General features: G+C 34.6%; 4 protein-coding genes and 1 non-coding gene across 8 annotated transcripts; 1 reads left to right on the top strand and 4 right to left on the bottom strand.

Annotated features, from left to right (window-relative positions):
* The first annotated feature begins 1575 nt into the window (after positions 1-1575).
* LOC121773715 (ribulose bisphosphate carboxylase/oxygenase activase, chloroplastic-like) lies at positions 1576-5208 on the top strand. Of its 4 annotated transcripts, none has more exons than XM_042170633.1 (8): positions 1576-1756; positions 2893-3024; positions 3167-3277; positions 3384-3482; positions 3578-3688; positions 3804-4107; positions 4220-4359; positions 4463-5208. In XM_042170633.1, the coding sequence occupies exons 2-8, from the start codon at positions 2896-2898 to the stop codon at positions 4997-4999; spliced, it is 1431 nt and encodes a 476-aa protein (XP_042026567.1). In that variant the 5' UTR covers positions 1576-1756; positions 2893-2895; the 3' UTR covers positions 5000-5208. The 4 variants fall into 4 exon arrangements, with proteins under 4 accessions (XP_042026567.1, XP_042026565.1, XP_042026568.1 ...); XM_042170631.1 differs by lacking the exon at positions 1576-1756 and adding an exon at positions 2365-2675; XM_042170634.1 differs by lacking the exon at positions 1576-1756 and adding an exon at positions 2368-2742.
* A 764-nt stretch (positions 5209-5972) lies between these two features.
* Positions 5973-6055, bottom strand: TRNAL-UAA. The gene has a single exon. It is a non-coding gene; the product is annotated as a tRNA-Leu (tRNA).
* A 7307-nt stretch (positions 6056-13362) lies between these two features.
* On the bottom strand, positions 13363-16574 carry LOC121774611. Its single transcript, XM_042171473.1, has 3 exons — positions 16336-16574; positions 13950-14137; positions 13363-13696 (listed from the first exon to the last, which is right to left on the bottom strand). Exons 1-3 carry the CDS (start codon positions 16545-16547, stop codon positions 13485-13487), a joined length of 612 nt encoding a protein of 203 aa, XP_042027407.1. The 5' UTR covers positions 16548-16574; the 3' UTR covers positions 13363-13484.
* A 710-nt stretch (positions 16575-17284) lies between these two features.
* Positions 17285-21165, bottom strand: LOC121775273 (probable dual-specificity RNA methyltransferase RlmN). The gene is made up of 10 exons (XM_042172331.1): positions 20904-21165; positions 20741-20816; positions 20558-20655; positions 20086-20187; positions 19885-19971; positions 18960-19076; positions 18682-18785; positions 18265-18404; positions 18011-18147; positions 17285-17893 (listed from the first exon to the last, which is right to left on the bottom strand). The coding sequence occupies exons 1-10, from the start codon at positions 21105-21107 to the stop codon at positions 17714-17716; spliced, it is 1245 nt and encodes a 414-aa protein (XP_042028265.1). The 5' UTR covers positions 21108-21165; the 3' UTR covers positions 17285-17713.
* A 604-nt stretch (positions 21166-21769) lies between these two features.
* LOC121775296 (receptor-like cytoplasmic kinase 176) lies at positions 21770-23696 on the bottom strand. Its single transcript, XM_042172355.1, has 5 exons — positions 23669-23696; positions 23435-23570; positions 23174-23316; positions 22964-23087; positions 21770-22511 (listed from the first exon to the last, which is right to left on the bottom strand). The coding sequence occupies exons 2-5, from the start codon at positions 23469-23471 to the stop codon at positions 22093-22095; spliced, it is 723 nt and encodes a 240-aa protein (XP_042028289.1). The 5' UTR covers positions 23472-23570; positions 23669-23696; the 3' UTR covers positions 21770-22092.
* Between the last annotated feature and the right edge of the window lie 6 nt (positions 23697-23702).

The following is a 23702-nucleotide window of genomic DNA, read 5'->3' as shown; positions in this document are numbered from 1 at the left end:
AATCTAGATTGGAAATGAAAATTGAAGTTTGTGGAAGGGAAGAGAACAAATTGATTTCAGTTGCAGAGAAAATGTTGTAAATAATTCTAGGGTTGTATCTCTCTGAATTTATAGTAGTGATGACATCAAATTTGGGCCTGTGTGGAAGCCCATTTACGACCTTGTACAAGGTAAGTTCAATTTATAGTTGAAGTTATATAGTAGTGGTGACATCAAATTTGGGCCTGTGGAAGCCCATTTATGACCTGTACAATGTAAGTAAGTAATCATTTAATCCAGTCAAAAAGACGAGTGATAAGGTATACGTTCTTAATTAGGTAAATTTATAAATTTAATAGTAATTTTCTGAAAATGTAGATATTAATGGGACGTGATCAGATTAATAAGTGAAATTCTGTCAAAAATCAAAGTAAATCTCAGTCATTGGATATTGTGAAGTAACCGTTAGATTAATGTCACATGTCATCTAATAATATAGATTATTAGTCTAATAATGTAACTTAGCTAATAATGTACTATTTTAGCAAAATAATATAGCATTTTTGTCTAATAATATAGCTTGGCTAATAATATAACTTCTTAGTCTAATAATATAGCTTATCACAACCATCCAATCTAAGGATCCAAGAGCGGAAATTTACTTTGATTTTTGACGGAAGGAAAAATAAAACTCTTCTTCCTTTGACTTTTAATTATATTAACAAAATCATACAGTACTAACTAAAAAGTGACGCGACATATTCAATTGTTGATAACAAATTCCGAACTACTGTATAGATGTCTTTAGTGATTATGTCCAAAAAAAACTCTTCTTCCTTTGACTTTTAATTATATTAGTGATTATGTCCAAAAATATATCACATGGGCAGATTAGTCATAAACAAAAGAATAAAGCTATGCGGCAACATTATGGCCAGCCATAAATTAATTAAATAACAAAAAAAAATTGATTTTTTTGTTATTTTTTATTTAATACTACTTGATTTTACTTTTATATCATCTTCATTATATGTTGCTCAACATGTTAGTGTTGCTCTTTCGTAGTTTTTGCTCAACTTATTACTACTGTCATTTCTTGATTGTTGCTCAACGTATACAGTAATTCGTGATATTAATGTGTTTTACGTAATGGAATTCAAAGATAAGTATCAACTCACAAGTCCATTCACACACATATAAGTTTATATCGGTAATTCTAATTTTTTTATACATGTAAATGGACTAAATTAACTCTTTATGGCCGGCCACATTATGACCATTTAGCATCACTCTAAACAAAATTATAACATATCTCGTTTAAATAAAATCAGCATTCAAATTTTTGGGACATGTATGTAAATCTGTGTAAATATATCTGTATTCCTGCTGTAAGTTGTTAACTTTTGCGTGTTTCATCAATTATTGGTCACAATTTGGTATTCACACAGTCACACTAAAATATTTTAAACAACTGTGAAATTGGAAATGATCTCACGTGTATACTAATAATGTGCATGTAACCATATAAAAATAACAATAAAAATAGTAGCATTACTATTTTTTTACACTAATATAAATAAAGAGAAATCCCATTTTGTGTCTCTCCCCTCTGCAACTCGAGAAGGAAACGCCCTCAAAGAGAATACCAGATCCATCTCCCAGGCGAAGAAGGGACAACAAACCGATTGTTGTACCCCTCTCGTTGCCGCGGCCGCCAAAGCATAGGGATCATCAAGGCTGGGAGTTGGATCCAGATTTTCTCCACCTCGAATTGAAGGTTCGCTTCGCATTTTTCCGACAGTTTTTTTGGGTTTTGTTTCTCACAATTTGGATTGGAGCTATTGCTAAATTTGGAGTTTTTTATTTTCTGAATTGATTAGCCTTATTCGTTTATTAGATTGTGCTTTATTAATTGAGAATCGTGATTTTGGGAAAGCTAGTCAACAATAATTCGTGTGGATAGCTGGAATTCGTTCAATTGCATTTCATTGTGGAGTACAGCTAGTTTATGGAGTACAGCTAGTTTCATTCGTTCAATTGCATATAAATAAGGATCGATTTTGTAATAATTTGATAATTCGATTGGTTCTTTGTGGAGTACAGCTAGTTTATGGTGTTTTTATTCGGTTTGTGTTGTAGGTTGTATGCCATAGAAAATATTGGATGGAAATAATAGGTGCTTGTTGTATTTCGTTTCATAAGTTTTTTTCTGATAGTGATGGGCATTAGTGGTAGGGTGGGAGCTAGCTGGTTTATGGACATCCTTGTTAAGAGATTTTACTAGCTATCTGAATTTGTAGACAAATAGTAGTGCACATTTCACTTAGGTAACTATCTTGTAAAAGTGGCTGTCATAGTTTGCAGTTTCTTCGAATTGAGATGTTTTTCTTCGTTGTGTTGTCTTTGATTATGTCTATAAATGCTTATTGAGAAGTGTCTAAAGACATTCCTTTCCAGGCTCATGTTTAAATAGTTACTGATTTTGCTTGGGACAAATGTCATATTGGGATATTCATGTGAAAAGGCCCCACCTTTTGGCCTGGAAAGGCTAAATCTTGTCATTAATGCCCTTTAGATATCATATTTTTAAGCTTTCATTGTACACACAACTACTTTTTAGAGAAATCACATTGTTAACCTGTAATGTCTAAGGGATTATGTGTCTATGTTGATTATACTTGACTATGTCTATGTGGGTACGTCCGAAGCCTTGACTACAAAATTTCATAGTGGCGTGTGCCTTAAAGCTATGATTTTCAAGATGTATGATATAAGATTCTTGTTGTACCATTAGAATGAGGATTTCCACTTTTTATGTCTAGGAATAATATGAATTTGTGCATAGTTTTGAAGCAACTTTGTCTTACAATCAATATGTAGACATTTTGACTTAGATCAATCATTGCGATGCAGAAAATGAAGGATCAACGGCCCAGATCTTTGAAGCCTACCACAATCCATGGCTTAGCGCAGTCTGGAGATATCAATGCATTCCAGAAGTTGCTTCAGAACAACCCCTCTCTTCTCAATGATTGTAACCCTGTCGTAAGATCCTTATTTCTCTTTCTTCCCTTCCCATTGTGTACTCATGCCCATCTTTCAAAAGAATTATGCCAGAAAATAATTTTCATAGTCAGCCAAAGTAAATATAGTATCATGTTGAAGTCTTTTAACTTATGTCATACAGATGGCACAGACACCCCTACATGTTGCCGCGGGTTACAACAACATTGAGATAGTAAAACTTCTTCTCGGTTGGCGAGGGCCTGAGAAAGTGGAAATGGAGGCCAAGAATATGGTAGTACATTATAAGTTGTTTAATCAGCATTGCTTTCGTACTTTCTTCAAGAAACAAAACATTTTTGTTGACTCACTTATGCATCTTCATCTTATGAATTGGAAAGTATGGAGAAACTCCATTGCATATGGCAGCAAAGAATGGGTGTAACGAAGCTGCAAGGTTGCTCCTTGCTCACGGTGCTACTGTTGAGGCCAAGGCAAATGTGAGCTTTGGCTTCTTAAGTTGTCCTTTTTCAACTTTTATTTTGTCTTGGGTTACTGATTTCTTCTTACTCCATTTGTCCGATTTGTTTGGCAGAATGGTATGACTCCTTTACATCTTGCTGTCTGGCACACACTTCGAGCTGAAGATTGCTCAACTGTTAATACACTCCTAGAGTATAATGCCAATTGTAGTGCTGAAGATAATGTACGAGCTTAGCTTTAATATTTCATTCTTATGGTCTCTTTTGGATTACTAGATACATTGCACTCTTTATTGTATCCTCTTGGTTGATGCTAACTCTAAATACCCTCACATGCAGGAGGGAATGACTCCTCTTAATCATCTATCACAAGGACCAGGTAATGATAAATTGCGCGATCTTCTCCTCCGACATCTTGAAGAGCAGCGAAAACGAAGAGCTATTGAAGCATGCGACCAGACCAAAGACAAGATGGATGCACTCGAAAATGAATTGTCAAATATAGTGGGCCTAGATGCGCTGAAGCTACAACTACGAAAATGGGCAAAGGGAATGCTTTTGGATGAGAGGCGGCGAGCCCTTGGACTCAAAGTTGGAGCCAGAAGACCGCCTCATATGGCCTTTCTAGGAAATCCTGGAACGGGTACTGAACTACTGTCTTGAATTGCTCCTTACTTTTTGGATTAGTTAGTATGCAAAACTTGCATGTTCTGCTATAATTTCTTACGATTGATCTTGTTGATATTCTCTTACAGGTAAAACTATGGTCGCCCGAGTCCTAGGAAAACTATTGCACATGGTGGGAATACTTCCGACAGATAAAGTAACAGAAGTGCAAAGAACAGATTTAGTTGGAGAATTTGTTGGGCATACAGGTCCAAAGACAAGAAGAAAGGTAAAGTATTCGACAAATTTTGTACTTTTCGTAAAAACAATTAGCCAATTATAGTTCAACTATCTTCACTTCTTAACGATACTAACTCCTTACACTCTTACAGATTCAAGAAGCCGAGGGTGGCATCCTCTTTGTAGATGAAGCATATCGCCTGATACCAATGCAAAAGTCGGATGATAAAGATTACGGATTAGAAGCATTGGAGGAGATCATGTCTGTCATGGACACCGGAAAAGTAGTCGTCATATTTGCTGGGTACAGCGAACCCATGAAGCGCGTAATATCCTCAAACGAGGGCTTCTGCAGAAGGGTGACAAAATTTTTCCAATTTGATGACTTCAGTAGTGCAGATTTGGCCAATATTCTTCATCTTAAAATGAGCAACCAGGGTGAAAGCAGTCCTTTGTACGGATTTAAGTTGCATCCTTCATGCAGCGCAGAGGCCATCCAAGCGATGATTGAAATAGAAACGAGTGAAAAACAGCGCAGAGAGATGAATGGAGGTCTGGTAGATCCAATGCTGGTAAATGCTAGAGAGAATCTGGATTTGAGGATTGATTTTGAATGCATAGACACAGATTCTTTGGTTACCATCACATTAGAAGATCTGACAATGGGGCTTCGGTTGCTAACGAGGTGAGTGGCGAAAAGTCGGAGCTATTCATTCTTTGCCTACTGTCACAGGTAGACCATACAAATATGTGTATCTTTTTGTAATGTTTGGTTTTCTTTTCATGAGTATTCACTCAAATATGTAATTCATGTTGATTCATCAGACGATGCTTATTGATGCATATTTTGTTGTATGTTACTGAGATTAATGGTTCATTGCAACTATTCGATTATGTATCTAAGAGGTCTTCTCTTGTTGAGTTAATTAAGTTTTATCTATGCGATGAACGGCTGAAGTGATAATGAAGCGTGTTTTAGTTGGTAAGATGTTTCGTTATATAATTAGCACGTCGATGATTCGAATTAGTTAGAGGATTTAATGTCTACCGTCTCTCCTAAATCAAAAAAAGTAAATAAAAATATAAGTATATGATTTGCATATTCTTCAGAACCAACACTCCTAGATCCTTAAACTTGAATGGTTGAACCTAGTGTTCTTGTAAATCCAAGTTTGTTAACTTTTTAATCCATCCATATTTGAACTACGCTGTCCAAAATCAGGTTGAATATTTTGTAAAAAATATGAACATTATAAAAAAGGCATCTATTTTAGAAAATCAACCCTCCTAATTCATTTTTTAAAAAGGTATCTAACTATCTAAGTGTCAAAAAAATCAACAAATCTTTTTATATCCATCTTTGATCTACGAAAATTGAATATATTTCTTAAAAAATAAATATTTTAAAAAAAAGTACATAAAAGATCTGATTGCATATTCTTGAAAAACAACTCTCCAAAATCCATTATTTTGAAAAATATAGTATAAAATTGTAAAAAAAAATCCTCCTAAATCCTACTCCTTACTATATAAAATTGTAAAGCAGTAGTATATTATTGCATATTCTTGTTTTAAAAAAGAAGATAGTATTAAATTGTAAGAAAAACAACTCTCCTAAATCCAATATAACAAATTGTAATAAAAATTAAAAAAACATATTTTTGCTGGCTATGGGGTTCGAACCCATGCGCACTTATGTGCAGAAGATCTTAAGTCTTCCCCCTTAACCTCTCGGGCAAACCAGCTTGTATATTTATATTTACACATTAATTATAGAATTCAAACATTCATAAATGTATGAAATGTTGTGGCTTTAATAATTACTACTATAACAAACTAGTACAAGGCTTTAGCTTTGTTCTTCTTCCTTTATTTGTGTAATAAACTCTATCTACTGAGTACTGTCCGAATATTTGAAGAGGTAACAAAGACTACTTATTCACATATAACCTTTACTTATACATCTATATTTAATTAAATACCATTAATCCATTCAAATAAACCACAACATTGATATATAAAAGTAAGAGATTGGAAACAACTAGCTAGTTTTAAGTTTCTTTCCACCACCCAATTCTTGCTGATCATCGCCTTCCCTCTGCACCACAAAAACAACTTCATATTAGTATTAAATTTTTTTAAAAATATATAATCGAGAAGTTAAAATAAATAAGTAATGAGTGGAGTAATTTAGAAGATGTAGTAATAAACGTATATAAATTGTAATATTAGGCAATTAGAAATTTTTAATCTACTTAAAATCGATTGATCATATAGTAATTTTCAAATCAAACCATTTATAATGATATCTATTAAAATATAATATGAGCAATTTAATATAAAAAAATACGATTAATAATAAAATTTTAAATTAATAAAATGACTTTTTACATCCATGGTAAAAGTGACTCCAACTTGAATTTCACCACGATATGTTTTGTCACTCGTATACTTTTGAATAGGCATTTCAGCCTTGCCTTCCTCCATTCCTATTTCCAACAACTCATTCAAATAAACACAGCATATTCACAACTTTGTTACTAGTAATTAACATTGTATAATAAAGTATAATTAATTGGAAAGATTGGATTAAGAGGGTTAATTACGTGGCTTGGCCAAGGAAGTCATCCAGTGTGAAGCTGTCTTGGTCAATAATTTTGAGGATGAGTTTGTGCTGTTGTTTCCTCTTCTCTTCTTTAGACATATGCCTTTATTCAATTCCACCTTCAATTTAAATTTCTCATTCCACACTGCTTTCCTGCTGCCTTGCCCTATGATTTCACTTAATTAAACTCATTTCTCCTAAATAATTAATACTCCTCATTTCTCGTATTTCTTAAATATAAAATAATTTTCTTAATTTACTAATCACAAAGTAACGAGTTAGTTATGATATGACGTTAGGAGGTATGGAACTAAACTGTTTGTCATGAGGTATACAAAATAAATAATTCAATTCAACATATTTTGCATTACAATAAAAAAAAATTCTACGTATTTTCATATTTCCATTAGAGCTAATGGTTGAAAAAATAACAGTTTGATCAAATTTTGATGCATCTGCAATTTTAAAAATCAGTGAAAAACCAATACCATAAAGTTTTGATTTCTTCGCAACTCTTGCGGCCAAAAAATTAGTTCGCATGCGTTTAACAATATTATTATGTCATTTTTTTACGAATAGGCGACATCGTTTAACTCACCGATGGTGATGTCCGGTTGAACAATTCACATGGGATTGAACAAAATTTCAATTATTTTTAAAGTTGCAAACCAAACTATTGAACAAAATTTCAATTATTTTTATGGCAATTTGCCTATTTCATTATTACTAGTGATGCTAATATTATTACTAGGTCCCTATCAAATAAAGAACATAATGAAATATACATATATTAATTAATTGAAAGAAAAAAATCAGATAATTTAGTTGGACGACGAAGGAGATGATACTACTGCGTTTTGCATACATATTAAATAAAAAAATTAACAAATGAAACAGTATAATTAACTGTACTAATTAATTATCAATTGTTTTATAGATAGAGAAAGGCTTCATAAAAAAACACACATACAAAAGATAAATTCGTAAAAATATACCGAACAATTCAGTGTTTTGGAGATTTCTTGCGCCGACCACCGTCACCTCCATCATCATCTCTCTCTTTATATAATGTGTGTGTGTGTTTGAATGTGTGATTCTGGGAAAATTAGAAGGGGATTAAGGTTAGAATGTAAATATTTATAATTTCATAGTATATATAGAGAGAGAGGTGTTCTACTAATAATAGACGAACGTGCCACGTGTCTTTTCGTTTTCTTCCTAAATCCTAACCAAGTTCATGTTTATGTTAATGACTAAAGTCCAAAATCGATATTCTATATTTGCCAAAACAATATTTGGTTGTGTACATTAAGTGTTACTAGCTTCTAAATTAGACCAACTTTATCAGTTCTGAAAAAAAAATTGACGATTAATTATATTTTGACGAGATTTAAATATCATTCTAACCAATCATTTTAACCTAATTAATCAATATTTAAAATTTTATACAATATTTTATTTACAACAAAAATTATTAAATAATTAAAAAGAAATTCTCTTAGATTTTTCAACTAAAGATCAAATTAGTTATGTACGTTAGTCTTGATTAGCCTTTTTTGGTCATATGCATTGACATTGTCTTTTAAATTTTCCTCAACTATAAGCCAAAAATTGTTGAATTGAAATGCTTTTAAATTGAAGAAATATAAGTTGACAACACGCATTCCATCTTATAAAAGCATTACATAATATTGAATGCCGATTTAAGTTGGACCAAAATTAGATTGGACCAAAGCTTTACACAATATTGAATGCAGATAGCAAAACTTAACATATCAGCAATGAACCATCACACCAAAATTAGACAAAACACACTCTCGCTTCCTAGTTTTCAATGGATCCACTTGAAAATGCAAGATTATTGTACATAGCAATAATTTTATTACTGCATCCTCTTCATCATCAATGAGGTCATAATCATTTTAAATAAATGAGGTCAAAATAATAATAAAAAAAGATTGCCCTCAAAAGTGAGAGTCGTTGTGGAGGTGCAACTGGCAATAAATGACGGATAAAGAACGAAAGTTGCTGCGCAGTGGGATCGGCAACCTCAAATGGCGAATTTAATCGAGAATGAGATCGTTCAACTATCCTCACTCCACAAGGTGTTAGGGAGATTTACAAAATGTGAACAAATCGGATATCCTGAAAGGCGTGAAACACTTTCAGATCAAATCAATTTGGTGGTTCTACCAATATTTGATCGGATACAATTCAAGTTTTGAAGAATTCGTATGTTTTTTTCTGTTCTAACTCTTTGAATCATAAAATGATCAATACGAAGAGGTTGAAGATGAAAAGTTGCATCTCTTCAATTTCATAACTGTTTTCAAGAGCTCGACCCCAGCGAGGGGCTGCCGCCCCTTGGACCCCGCTACTCGGGGGCGCTGCCCCCGAACCCCTGTCTAATCATAACGAATTCAAAGTAAGTGTACACTCCGCACTTCCAACTTATTTAATGTATCATTATGATTATATTGATCAATCAAGTTAATTCAATTACATTAAAATATGGTGTTAAAGCTCCATTATTGAGAAATATGATTATAGAAAATAAATTTAAAGATATTACGAAATAGAACAATAATTTTAAAAGAAATGGAGTAGTAACAATTTGAGATTGCGTATCTTTCCATTGGAAGTGTCGGACAGCAAAGCCTATGGCTTGTATTGCATTTGTCTGTGTTTTTATTGTAGGCTTACATAATAGTACTCCACATTTTATTTAAAAGTATTCCTATACATTTAAAATATTCACACCTAATATTTTTTCCAAGTGTGCTTAATATTTTTTTTCCACGTGTGGTTTATGTGCTTTATATATAGTCGTCCGTCCATAAATAAATACCTTAGTTTACAGATTTTGAATATATAAAAAAAGAAAATAGCTGAAAAACTTAATTGAATATAAACTCTATTTTTATTATACTATTATATTTTTATGATAAAAAAGTGATTGAAATATGCTATAGCAGAATGTGAGGTCCATTTATGTGATTTTATGATTTAGAGGCTATTTTAGAGGAAAATGAGGTTATTCAATGTAAAGCATAAGTACATATATAAATATTTTCGAAAGTGCAAGCATCATATATAAAATATATTTGAGTAATTAATAATCTCATTAATATAAGAGCACATGCGTCGAGTTTGGTTAATGTAATAAATCCAACTCATTCCATTCGAATATGAGGTGCCATTGCACTTAAACCAATTAGATCTTTAAATTTCACAGGTCAGCAAATAATCTACCAAATCCACACAGAACATTAACCTAATTATAGTATTAGTATGTGTATATAAAAAAATACTTCTATCAACAGAAAAATAGTATACTAGTATTGCTTTTAAATGTTGGTCCATTAATTGAAATTAGGCTCTTTCGATTTATTGTAAGTTTTATAGTATATCTAATAAGGTGCGTCTTATTTTAATTTTACTAATAATACTTTAATTTTTTTTTCTCTATATCTTTCTTATTTAACTAAGTTTGCATTACAATTATGTGGACGGAAGTGGAGTAGTATTTATTTATTTAATCATCCACCTAATACGGGGAGGTAATGACGGTGCATGTAGCCTGCAGGGGTGGAGCTAAGAATTTGTAGAGAGAGGGGGGAAAATTTTTATACGAAGGAATTTTAAGTATTTTTGAGGAGGGGCAAATGCCCCACCTAGGCATAATGTAGATTCGCCCTGGGTGCATGTGTATAATTGTTGAGTGCAGCGAAGAGAGTTCCAACAAAATTAACGTCATGTCCAACTAAACACCTTTAATTAATTTAATTAACGAATCAATTATCAAATAAACACGTTAGTTAGTTGCATGCGTAAGTTAATAGTAAGTTAATTTGCTATATTTTTTGCAGTTTCGAATTATTTAGGATAAAGAATAATTGTATGATAGAAGATGTGCATAGGACTGATAACTTTTTATACGACACGATAATTCAACATGAAATTAATAAATTTGGGACAAGCCTTTTAGGATTTGTGTTCTTATCAGGTGGACTCAATAAGAACTTGATGATTTCAGATTGGATTCAGATTATTTGATATAAGAAATAAAATTATTTTAATTATTTATATTAATTTAAAAAATATTAAACTTTAAAATTTTATTATTTAGACTTAAATCGTGATTAAATTTTAATCATGTTATAGCAAGTTTTAATTGTGTAATTTTATAGTGTAATATCATATTTAAATCGTTTTATATCAAATTTAAAACATTTTTTACATATACATATCCACATAGAATATAAAAATAATAATTATGAATTTTAATATTAAAATGTTTGAGAGATAAATGATTTCAATATTATTAGTTAAATATAGATAAATAGTACAAAGAAAACGTAGAAGAGAGAGAATAAATAGTGAATCATATTATTTGGAATGAAAAATGATAATTTTTGTCAACAAATCATAATAAAAACAAGATTATTGACTATTAATTGTGGATTGAGTACTAATTTTATTTTTTATAAATATATAATGAGTAAACATGACGATTATTTTGGAGAGGTTTAATAATTTAATCATGATAAATTGATTTTAAGTTTTACGATTTTGAAACTAGTACAGTTGGGCTCAAAACAAGTATGATTTGGTTAATAAAATGCTCATTTCAAATAATATTTGGGCTCATGAAAATTATATGTATGCCTTTTTGATTCACTGGCCTTTTAAACTATAGAACAAAGTGATAAAAAAAAAGCCGAAATATTTCAAATAATTTCTCTTTAATGGCCCTTCCAATTTGGTCAAATATAAGGTAGTGTTAGAGATAATGACTTACTTATTTTCATGGGAATAGAAATTTAAATTTCAAATTAAAAAATTAAATGCTATTGTATGTATATGTGGATACCCATAAATAATACTGACCATATTACACAAACGGTAGCATGAAAAATTTATTAATTATTACCAAAATAAATTATTAATTACTGTTTTTTTAAATTTCATTTTTACCTAATCCGTGTTGTGTTAATATCTCCAAATTATTTAAGGAAGTGTAAATGTGAATTCACTTTATTTCAAGTGAATGCTACAATAGCATTTGTGAAAAGTGGTTTTCATTCAGACACATAATATTCTTGTTTCCTGAGAATATTTGGGGATTTGAAGAGTTTTAAACAAATCAACACTGAGTTGCTTTACAAAGGTATTGGTTGATTCCAATTTGAATGTTGTGTTAATTTATGTTTATTTTAATCATATCTCAGATTATATCTGTGGTTTGTAGATCTAATTTTGGTTATTCAGGAGATTTAAAGTCTACAAGTCTCACAAATGTTGAATTATTAATGTTTATTATATTCTTTTATTTGTGTGGTAATTATTTGTTGAATTGTTGGTCCTATTTGATGAGATGATAGATTCGGATTTTAAATTCTAGGTAGATCTAGCGATGCTTTACTCTCTATTCATCTCTCTAATTTTACTCATTCCATCCTTTAACACGTCAATTTGTAAAATCTGTAGCACAAAATAAATACCATAACTACCTAAACGACAACTACCCTATTATTTACTGCAACATTAATTCGCACCAACTAAAAATTTCAAGTTCCAACACTCGAGCAAATACAGTGGTGCGCTATTATATATACTCAACACAACTTCTCTCAATACCATAAGCAACTACTCTCCTCCATTCCCTTGTGAAATTCCAAACAAATTTGATTTATTTGGTGTAATTCAGGTGGAATTGACAATGTATTGGGTTGACAAATCTTCGGCAGAAATGGCTGTGTAAAAGGAATTCGAAACACACCAGGTTTTCTTCATAATTCAATTTGTGTAGACATTAAAATGGTCATGTTTTGATTTCATTTTCTTTGCAGGATATCCCTCTGAAATTCAGAAAAGATTGTCTCAAGCAACAATGCCCTTTGAAATGAAGCATGTAATTTGGGCTTTGATATTTTTTTTCAGTGCTAGTATCTAATCAGCTTTTTATTAGTAACTAATCAGCTTTTGTAATATCTAATATAATCAGCTTTTGTAAGATAGACTGTCCTAAAATTTGTAATCAGACTTTCCTTTAAGCTTTTTTTGTGTGATAAGACTCTTTAAAGAATAGCTATTCACAGCTCTCTGAATGCCCTAGTATTAGTAACCTTGAATGAATAGTGTAACATGAGCAGATGATATTAATTTAATCATATTGAACAACTTATTTTTGGAAGAAAAGCAACAGGTCATTTTGCAATAGGAGTACGGATCTAGATATAATTCGGTAAGATGCAAAAAATGAAATGAAATCGACACTATTATTAAACAGTTATGGATAAATCTGATAAAAATTATGATAAAATTGAAGGCGTATCAAAGTGAAGGGCTTGTATCGAATATCTGACCTTCATCATCTGTAATTATTCATGGAAGTTGGAATTATGGTCTGCCTACCAAAACAAATATCGCCAAAATCTATCTCACTAACTATCAAAATCCCAATAATAATTATTGAACACTGAGATTTTAGGGAAGATAACATAGTTACCGATTGAGATAAAGAAAATATAATCGAATTGTTCACAGAAAGAAACCTTGATAAGAAACTACGATTGATTGTTCTGAGCAATTGGTGGCGGTTGAGGGGTAGGGGTGGAAGGGCAAGCAGCAACACACGACTTGCATTCGAGAGGGGGATCATCTGAAACGTTTATTCGGAATGTCCGTTCCTTCTCATCGTTGCCAGGAACGTGAAGGAGAGCTTCCATGATAAGGATCTCCCAGTCACGGGCACGCAAGATGGAAAACAAACCCTGATCTGCTCAACACAGTATGGTATCAGATAGAATCAAAAGATCCATGTAAAGGCAATGATTATCAAATGATAAGGCGTTAAATTGACAATATAATACGAAGAATTGCATGATCAAACAAGCTCAAACTTGTTCAATTTATCAAAGTACGTGGTGGACTAAGCTGTATCGTTTTTATCTACACATGCTAGGGGTAGATAAGAGTGGAGCACAGAAAGCTTAAAGCTCATAAAAATAAAGTTTTATAATGGGACAAACCTTCATTGCATACTGCTTTCAGCTGAAATATTCCAGAGCCTTGAGGTCCAGAGACGGGAAAAGTGCAAGATAGAGAGTGCCGCTTGTGTGCTACAGCAAGTGATGCGTTATACCAAGGACCTCGCACAATTGGCTCCCCAATTGCGTCAATTATTGCCTTGTTCTTGCTGGCTTTATCCATTGCCTTGCTGCAACAGTCGAGAATCATGAACCATGGGACCAAAAATGTACAAAACAATACTCCTCCATTAAGTAAGCCATATTATCCACAGTTATTGAAACACATTAACACAGGAGTTTTCACTAGTCTCCCCAGCATCGTACATTAGAAAACATATCCAGCTCAAAAAATTTAAACAAGATCAACAATTGGAGCTATTCACAAAGATGGAAAACAAACAATGCACATATTCACACCAGTCTCCACTTCTTTCCACAGAAAAACATCCTTCCCTCCCTTTCTCTTTCATGGTCCCTTGAGCTTTGATAGTGACAAATTCACTATAATGAACTCAATGTTTTTTTCTTTCAAGTTTTCCATGAAAAGTTCAGAAAATAAAAAGGACAACACATGAACTAGCTATAGCATAGAGAAAACACAATTAGAGACCAACATTATACATCTAAGCAATTACAGGGGATCCTTTTCTTGGTCCATCTTAAGCAGGTACTTTAAATTAGCGATTGAAGGCACAAACCACCATGCAGAATAATGGATGGACATAATTGTGTCTCACTAAATGCTTTATAACTGCATCAAAATAGGCGGTCCCACTCCCACTGTCCCACATAATGATATAACTACAGTCTAAAACTGCACCAAATCAGGCTAATCCAGAAAAATTGAACCACTATTGTGCAGCTTATTTATAAGTGGTGAAATTCAAATCACAGTAACCAATAGTAGATTAATTTAAGAGCTTAAACCCTAATAGATTCCAACTATACAGTATCCACAACATAGTGGAAAGGCGATCTACAATTAATATCCTCCGAACTAATTAACCACATAAACCAGATTAAATAGCACCAAATGCTCGAGAACAATAATTCCAGCTATCAATTTCAGCACAAAACCTAAATACAATCAAGTTACTAAAGAAAAAGAATAAGAAAGTAAAAATCAGAAACAACCAACCACATTTGTTTCTCCATTTACTTAAAAGTCTTTTGGCAAAGTAAGTTTTAAGCCATGGAAGCCATTTTCAGCCTATAGGCATCCTGGTACGCATTTAACATCCAATAAAGAATGACCAAATGCCTCCAAAACGATGAAATCCACCCATTAACTCTTGAATGACTCCATCATTCTTAAGGGACGACACAAAAATTATAATCCATGATGTAAGTTGGTGGAGATGCAAGCTCCGTGTGTGTTAAGTGAGGTAAGACAAGGATGGAACAATGAGTAATTTATTCTAGAAAATACACCAATATTTTGTAACTACATGCAAAAGGATTTACGACCACAAGCTGCTGGTAGTTATACAATTATAGACCACTGAAGTCAACAACCACAGCAGATATTAAGACACATCGAAGAGCTTGTTGCAAATATATGCAGAATTCCTTGATTATAAATTTTGAATAAGAATAAAAGTGGATGTGTTCTAGCAATATGCATTCAATTGGCATGCAGATCGTGCTGAACTGCTGAACCAGACTACGCATAGAGAATCCTGCAACTTGAAAGGCCACAGATGTTGATGGTATTTTCTTGTCCATTGGTTTCACAATACTGGCTAAAACCAAAACAGTCTTCAATGGAAAATAGATTTCAAGCTTCAATTAATACACCATACATTAAAATACAAACTGCAGCATACATCAATAGGCTGCTTAAGAAAACATCAAGCTGATTTGCTAAAGATTGTATTACCAAATGAACCAAGTGTTTAAGATTCTTTTCCAGTTTAACACTAATTGTGGAAGATACTTAAAGCTAGAAGAGGAGTAATAGCACTACAGCATCCTATATTCAAAAGGGAATAAACTATGCACAAACACGAAGGTACTCTAGTCTAGATACTTCATTCAACTTGGATACATCTTCACCAAATCCATCTAGTCAGAGAAAAATTGGAACACTCATTTTGCAGCTTGTCTAAGCGGTTCAATTTATTTAAGAGCTTAAACCCTAACAGGAACACCTACGATCACACAAAAAGTTCCCACTATTCACGCCACAATGAAAATGCATCAATTATGAACTAAACTACGCAGATACCAAATAACAACAGTCGCAGCTATCAATTTTTCAGCCCAAAACCTAAACACAATCAATTACCAGGCAAAAAAGGCAATTTCAAAGTAGGCGCACCAAAAAATAACCAAAACGAGGAAGATTTTAGCTGAATTTCATCATTACAGAGAGAAAGAGAGGAACCTGCTGCAGCCTTGGTAAATGACTAGGTCATCAAGAGCACTCAAAGCTACGCCCCCTGTCAAGCAAATTAATGCTCCCGAGACTATTCTACGACCCCATGATTTCGATCTCCCTTCATCTGCTGCCGCGGAGGGCTGTGGCGCGGGCTCTGGAGGCGGTTTCGCCGCCGCTGGTCTGTTTTTGAGCACGGAGAGGGCCCTTCGGCCCGCCATTGCTATGCCTGACTGCTTTTCCTCGACTGTGTTTTCAGCTGAAGAGGGCAAAAATATAGAGCTGGGGCTATAAATGTCATTTCATTATTTGGCTTTAAGTTAAATTAATTTTTTCAGAGGAAAATAATTGTCTTAATTTAATTTAATTAAATTTAGCATCACAATTGAACTTTTATTTGATGCATAACATATTTTTGATGAATATGAATTATCGGACTTTTATAAGACAAAGACTTCGATGCGCGCATATATCTTTCATAGTTCCACTTTGTCTCCTCAATGTACATTGTCACCGCCTCACAACCTCCACTGTCGCCACCTCCCTTGTCTCCTTCCCTTCTCTCTAAGCGGGTCATATGGCTCTAACCTAAATCCGAGTAGATTTGGACCCGCGCTCCTTTCGCGCATAAAAGAGTGTTGCTCATTTTTTAGTTGTGTCAAATTTTGAATGATCGTTTAAAATTGTTAATAGTAATAGTGATGACGGCCCATAACCATTAGTTTGGTTTTGCGAAAGCCGAAACTAGAACTGACCCGTGAGGGGGAATACGGATTCAGTTTTGAACCAAAATCGGCGATTCAGACTCCAGTTCACAACCAATGATTTTCTACTTTTTCTGTTTTTTTGGTTCTATTTGAATTGAACCACCGATTCACAATTTGAAAATATTGGAATTGAAACCGAACCACTTGGCTCACGGTTCTCATTAAGGTTGGAAAGAGAATGGAAACGAAAATGGTGCTAAATAGATGCTATTACCAATATTTTAACAAAGTTGGGGAAACAATGTTTTACAATAAAAGGAGAGATAATGATAATCCAAGTAACAACTAACAAATTACACAAAATTGTGGCTTCTAAACATGCATATATATAATATGCCAAACATTATCATTATAAGCTTATCTTCAGAGAAACCTAATGCACATTGTAGTGTTGAAAACCTTTCACAACAGTCATAGGATTTCACACACTGATAAATTCAGGCAGCAGACCTACATTTTGAGCCTAATCCGTGCAGCTCGGTGCCATGAATCTCATCCTTGAGTGGCAAACCAATGTACGCTAACTTCCACGCACAGCTCTTTCAGCGCTATCATGAAGGGCCTAGGTTAGAACATGTTGAAGACTAGCTATACCTCATAAGCAGTAACTTTTCGAGGCATCAGGAGGAAACTGCCATCTCTAGTTCAGATTCTTCGACTTGTTGAGATTCTTCGAGCAAAGGGACTTTCTGGAACTCATTCCTTAGTTGCCCACAGGCTGCACTGGCATCCAATCCTCGGGTTTGGCGCACACTGACAGTGACTTTACGAGACTCTAGAGCAGCGGAAAATGCAAGGACCTGTGTTGTGGTAACAATTGTCAGTGTCGGTTATACAGGTAATCTGTTGGTGAACTTATATGAGTGGTGTATAAAAGGATTTGACTGATTGATCTGTAATGGAGCAAAGCAACATACCGATTTCCTATAGGGACGCTTATATTCAGAGCCATCTATTGGATTGAAAGGTATTAGGTTTACATGATAACCAGGACCCCATTTGTGAAGAAGCTCTGCTAGCTCTATCGCGTGATCTACCGTATCGTTGACTCCAGCTGCCAAAGAAAGGCAGACTATAATCAATCTCGTGGTCAACTTGCATAGAGTTATTATATGTTACTTTGCCTGCATAGTGTAACAGAGTGGTCTTGAAATACAAAGATCTTGTTTACCTAATAATGTGTATTCAAAGGATACTCGTCTGCTGGTTTCGAGCAAGTACTGTTTGCAGTCATTCATGATTGCATCCAAAGGATATGACTTTGCACTTGGCACAATCTGTTCCCGAAGTTTCTGATTTGGTGCATGTAAGCTGATAACCGAAGTTGGAAAACATAGAAAGAGATTAGTGTATAAGCATCTTAAGCACCAGTATATCAGTTGGATTATTCTCCAACTGTAACATAAGAGCTAGAGAAATAAAATTAAGGACTTTGATCCTTGAGCAGAGCTTTAAACATGATCAGTCATTTTAAGGTTTGTCACAAGTCAGATACCCAGAATAAAGTTACCATTATTGATTATCACCAAGAATGGTCAGATTCCATATATGAACAGTCAGTTTGAAATCATCAAGATAAATGTGTTACCTAACAGCTAATGTTGATTGAAGTTTGTGAGATGCCAGTCTCTTGATCGTGTTTGGAACTCCAACAGTTGAAATTGTTATCATCCGTTGCCCAATTTGAATATCCTAACCCCAGAAAAAACTGGATTAAAACAGTTCACATCACCCATCAAATGATAGCGTTAATTTAGATTTAACATTGCCAATCATAACTTCAATCAGTCCGTTTGTTTAAGAGTTAAGCAATGTGTAAGTAAAAGAAAAGACATGTGGTTGTCAGTTCACTCAAAGCCGCTATACCTTGTTCAAGCAACGGTGTGCTTCAAGAACTTCTTTCAAATTCAACATAGGCTCACCCATCCCCATAAACACAACATTTGTAACTCTACGCTTGAAGATCTCTTCAAGTGCCAAAACCTGGAAAGTGTGCGTGTCAAGGAAAAATTTTAATCAATCCAACTATTATAAAAACAAAGCTTAGAAACTCTATTCTCAAAGAGTTCTTCAGCCAAAACTAGCCACCTAAGTATGCAATAATTTGGTAATTTTGAAAATAACACTCGTGTTAGAAAGTGACACGAGAACCAACTATTAGTATTTGCTGATGGGCTGAAAGTGAACTAAACATAACTAAGCTTCATTTGACTCATTCAATAATCTAATGTGTACTTATGCTGAAATTCCAGGACCCACTAAACATAACTAAGACACTTTCTACAGGATAATTGAAAATGTAAACAATTAAAAGAACATCTTAGTAACATAACAAAGTCCTAAGATATAAAGCATCGAGCCAATTCCAATCATTAAGAAGTAAGAACTCTCCATCTCAATGCCTCTTCTACACAGATCTATTGACGATAAATGAGATAAAAGAGAGCTACCACATATGATGAGGGACCTAGAGTTCTTATGGCATTTTTATGTACAGCCAATCAAACAAACATGCCAGAACAAGCTACATGAAACATCACACATACTAAAAACAGGAAATGTATGACAAGTAGCTCTGGCAGTGTCTACCAGGACTCTAATCAAGAAAATAAGCCAAAAACACTAAAGTACTTTAACATAGTTCATAGCTCCCTGATAATAAAAGTTGAACTCCATATCTTAGGAAAGTAGACAGTAAGTTCTTTTGACAAAGGAAAGGACAGTTTTAATTGTGGTGGAGAATCTTCCTGGTACAAATAATTAAAAACTATACAGACAGATATAAACAAACCTGTTCAACAATTTCATGGCTCTTAAGGTTCCTTGCAAAACCTCCCTTGCCAGTAGCACAGAAGGAACAGCGTAGGGGACAACCAACCTGGTCAACAAAGTGAAAGATCACTAATGTGCACTATAACAAACCACATATCTCCTTAAGAGACATGAACTAATTCACAGACATCTCTTTTCCCCAGTCCCCACAGAAACTTACCTGTGACGAGACACATGCCGTCAGTCGAACTGAGCCTTTTGCATCTTCAACTGGTATTCCAACAGTTTCGACCAGCCTATTGTCCTCCAACTTTAAGAGCAACTGTGTGGGACAAATGGAGAGGAGGGGAATTGTGCGCATAAATACACAGACAGTCATTCAACGAAAGAGATACAGTTCATAAATATTGTGAACACCATACCATAAAAGACATAAAACTGAACTTAATAAGAGTAGCTTCATACGCTAAATTCAGATAATTAGATCCCTGGGCATTTCCAAAAGAACCAATTTTTAGCCGTGATTTGGTGACTCTATGAATTGATTCTTTTGGGATTGATCTTGGTATTTTCATTCCCCATTAATTGTTAGGTATACTTACATAAGCATATAAATCTTCACAATATATTTGTGCAGCAATCTAGGAGTAAATTAAACGTGATCAGTACAATGAGAGAAGTAATTTCTTCACCTTAACAGTGCCATCAGCAGCAGTGACTTCCTTGTAAACAGGTGATCGACCCACTCTCCACCCTGCTTCCTGAAGCTCATTCCTGAATGCCAATGGCACTTCACACATAAAAGATAAATTAAAATTCAATTAACACTAAACAAAACAAGATGAAAGAGAAATAAGCTAGAAAAGGCCCCTCACCCTGACTAAGATCCTGAATCTCTTTAATCTTCCTCTTGTACAGCAAATGATGCAATTGCTTGCCTCTATACTTGTCCTGCCACATAATCAAAACAACAATCAATTCATCAACTCGGAAGAATAATAGTAGTATCAAATTGTGAACTTCCGATTCGAAGCGTACTTGTCCGAATTCGAGAGCGAGCTGTTGGAGGTCCGACTCCGACATGCCGATGAGCACGCCGGGTGCCATTTTCTTGCTGACAGGAGGTGCGGAGGCTACTTTGGCGGCAGTTTCCGGGCTTCCGATGCCGCAGGAAACTGCTAGCGCGCGGAATTGTGCGGCACGAGCAATTGGCGCGTGGCGCAAGGCGGCCATTGGCCTCATTTTTAGGGAGAAATTTGGAGCTAGAATGGTGGAGATGAGGTGATGATAATTGAAACGATAAAACCCCTTCTCTTCCTTTCAATATCTGTTAAACCTCATATTTATAGATAAAGACTATTTTACCCCAACGAAATCCTTGAATTTCTATTTCTATTGTAACAAAAAAGAATATAAATTAAATAGTAGTAGTATTAATTTTTGTCAATAATGAAAATGCATCATTTATTTTGGGATGTTTAAAAAGAAATACTAATCACTAGTTATTGTAGTGTGCGGTCTATTTATAATTTATAGTAAATGTGTGATCAAGAAAAAAAAATATGTGAATTTGATCTATGGGATAATGATTCCCAAAACTATGATTCTTGAAATTTATGAGTATGTAAATACTCTATTGATTTATTAAAGTTCATTTTAGTATTTGGTTTCCCTACATTTATTATTCTAGATGGTTTAAAGATATTGTTATTATACTGTCATATTCTTTTATTATCATTACAATACATTATTGTGTTTTAGGAGTCGTATGATTCGATCAAATTTTAAATCCATTCCAAAAAAGAATTTGATATCTTATCGTTAAAATGCTACTGAGTAAACGATGTCGTTCAAATGAAAATTCTAAAGTAAATTCAAGATTACTTAACTTTCACACAAACGAGTCAACAATTCAAAATTCCTTCAATTAAGCTTCCAGATAAGTATAGTACATGAATTGTGACACATCGAACATCTGAAAAAAAAAGATTAACATAAATACATAGCAATAATCACTCAATTATCACAAATTGGTTTTAGAGAAAATATACTGAGACCATATAACAGTTAATTCATGAAGATTGGTTGTTGAGAATCTAAGAAGATTTTAGCTCCCAAATAAAATGGCTGTACAAAGAGCTTCCAAGAATGGTGTTACAAGCAAATTAACACAGAAAAATTGCAACCACCATTTCCACATCTCTTTCCTCAAAAACATCAATTCAAGTTACAAGGATGCAACAAGCGGAGGAGGAGTTGAAGGTCTCGGATACGAGGCCGCCCGGCCTCCACGGTACGCTGTCCTCCGGTGCTGCGCAGCTCCGCCGGTTCCCACACCGGCCGGGTCTTGAAGCGCTTCTAATGCGGCCACCACCTCCTTCATCTTGGGGCGCTGCTTCGGCTCCGTGGCCAGGCATCTCACTGCAAGTGTGGCCGCTTTCAGGGCCGCGTTTGGCGTGTACTGGCCCTGGATGCGGGCGTCTATGACGCGGAGAACCCTCCTTTTGCTGGCGAGGAACGGCCTCGCCCATTGGATGAGGTTCTGCTCCCCTTGGGGGAGGTTCTTGTCCAGGACGCGCCGTCCAGTCAGCATCTCGAGAAGAACGACTCCGAAACTGTACACGTCGCTCCTCGATGTGAGATGACCTTCGGATGGGAAAATAACGGGTCGTTAGTGTCACGAAAGCAGGGGAAAACACGCGAGAATTGGTTAATTTTTTCGTCTACGCCTGGGGGCTCTGTCGAGTCACAATGTTCACACTATTTTTCGGATATAATTACGATTCTACAGAAAATACTAAAATACCCTTTCTAATACGCGAGAATTGGTTGATCATTTCGTCTACGTCTAGTGGCTCTGTCGAGTCACAATGTTCACACTATTTTTCGGATATAATTGCGATTCTACGAAAGGACTAAAATACCCTTACTAATACGCAAGAATTGGTTAATCATTTGGTCTACGTCTGGGGGCTATGTCGAGTCATAATATGCACACTATTTTTCGGATATAATTACGATTCTACCAAAAGACTAAAATACCCTTAATAGCAAAACTCAACACGAAACCAAGATAGGATCAAGACTTATTCATTTACCTGTTGCCATGTATTCTGGAGCTGCGTAGCCGTACGTACCCATAACCCTAGTAGACACGTGGCTTCTCCCGTCTACCGGACCATCCTTGGCCAAGCCGAAATCGGAAAGCTTTGCATTATAGTTCTGAACAACATAACATCAAATTGATAAACGGTGTTGCTTTGAACAATATCAAACAGAGAACCAAGTTACATAACTAATCCTCATACCGAATCAAGCAAAATATTGGATGATTTGAAATCGCGATAGATAACTCTTGCTTCGGGGCTGTGAAGATACTCAAGCCCCTTTGCTGCACCAAGAGCAACCTTCATCCTCAGGCTCCAAGATAACGGCTGGAAATGCGCAGCCCCTAAAACAAAACGTACAATCATACAACGATCAACGGTCTAAATTCATCTACGAGAGGGATAGTTTCAATAAATAAAGACCAAAATAAGCTCATTGCAAGAATGCATCATCAAACTTACTCCTGAACAGATGATTCTCCAAGCTGCCTCGTGGCATAAACTCGTAAACGAGAAGCCTATGCTCGTCCTCCAAGCAATAACCAACCAATTTCACCAGATTCGGATGGTAAAGCTGTCCAAGATAGTTGATTTCAGTCTGAATTTCAAGAGAATCAATCAATTAATCAAAGGGTTAGAAAAAGTTCACATTTTGACACTATATTGAATGTTCTTGCAATAAAAACAGACACTCACCAACCATTCCTTGTGACCTTGAAGGCCGTCTTGG

This window comes from Salvia splendens, chromosome 17 (assembly GCF_004379255.2).
Source record: "Salvia splendens isolate huo1 chromosome 17, SspV2, whole genome shotgun sequence".
NCBI lineage: Eukaryota > Viridiplantae > Streptophyta > Magnoliopsida > Lamiales > Lamiaceae > Salvia > Salvia splendens.
Note: the sequence above shows the minus strand (reverse complement) of the source record. Positions and strands in the feature narration are given on the sequence as shown.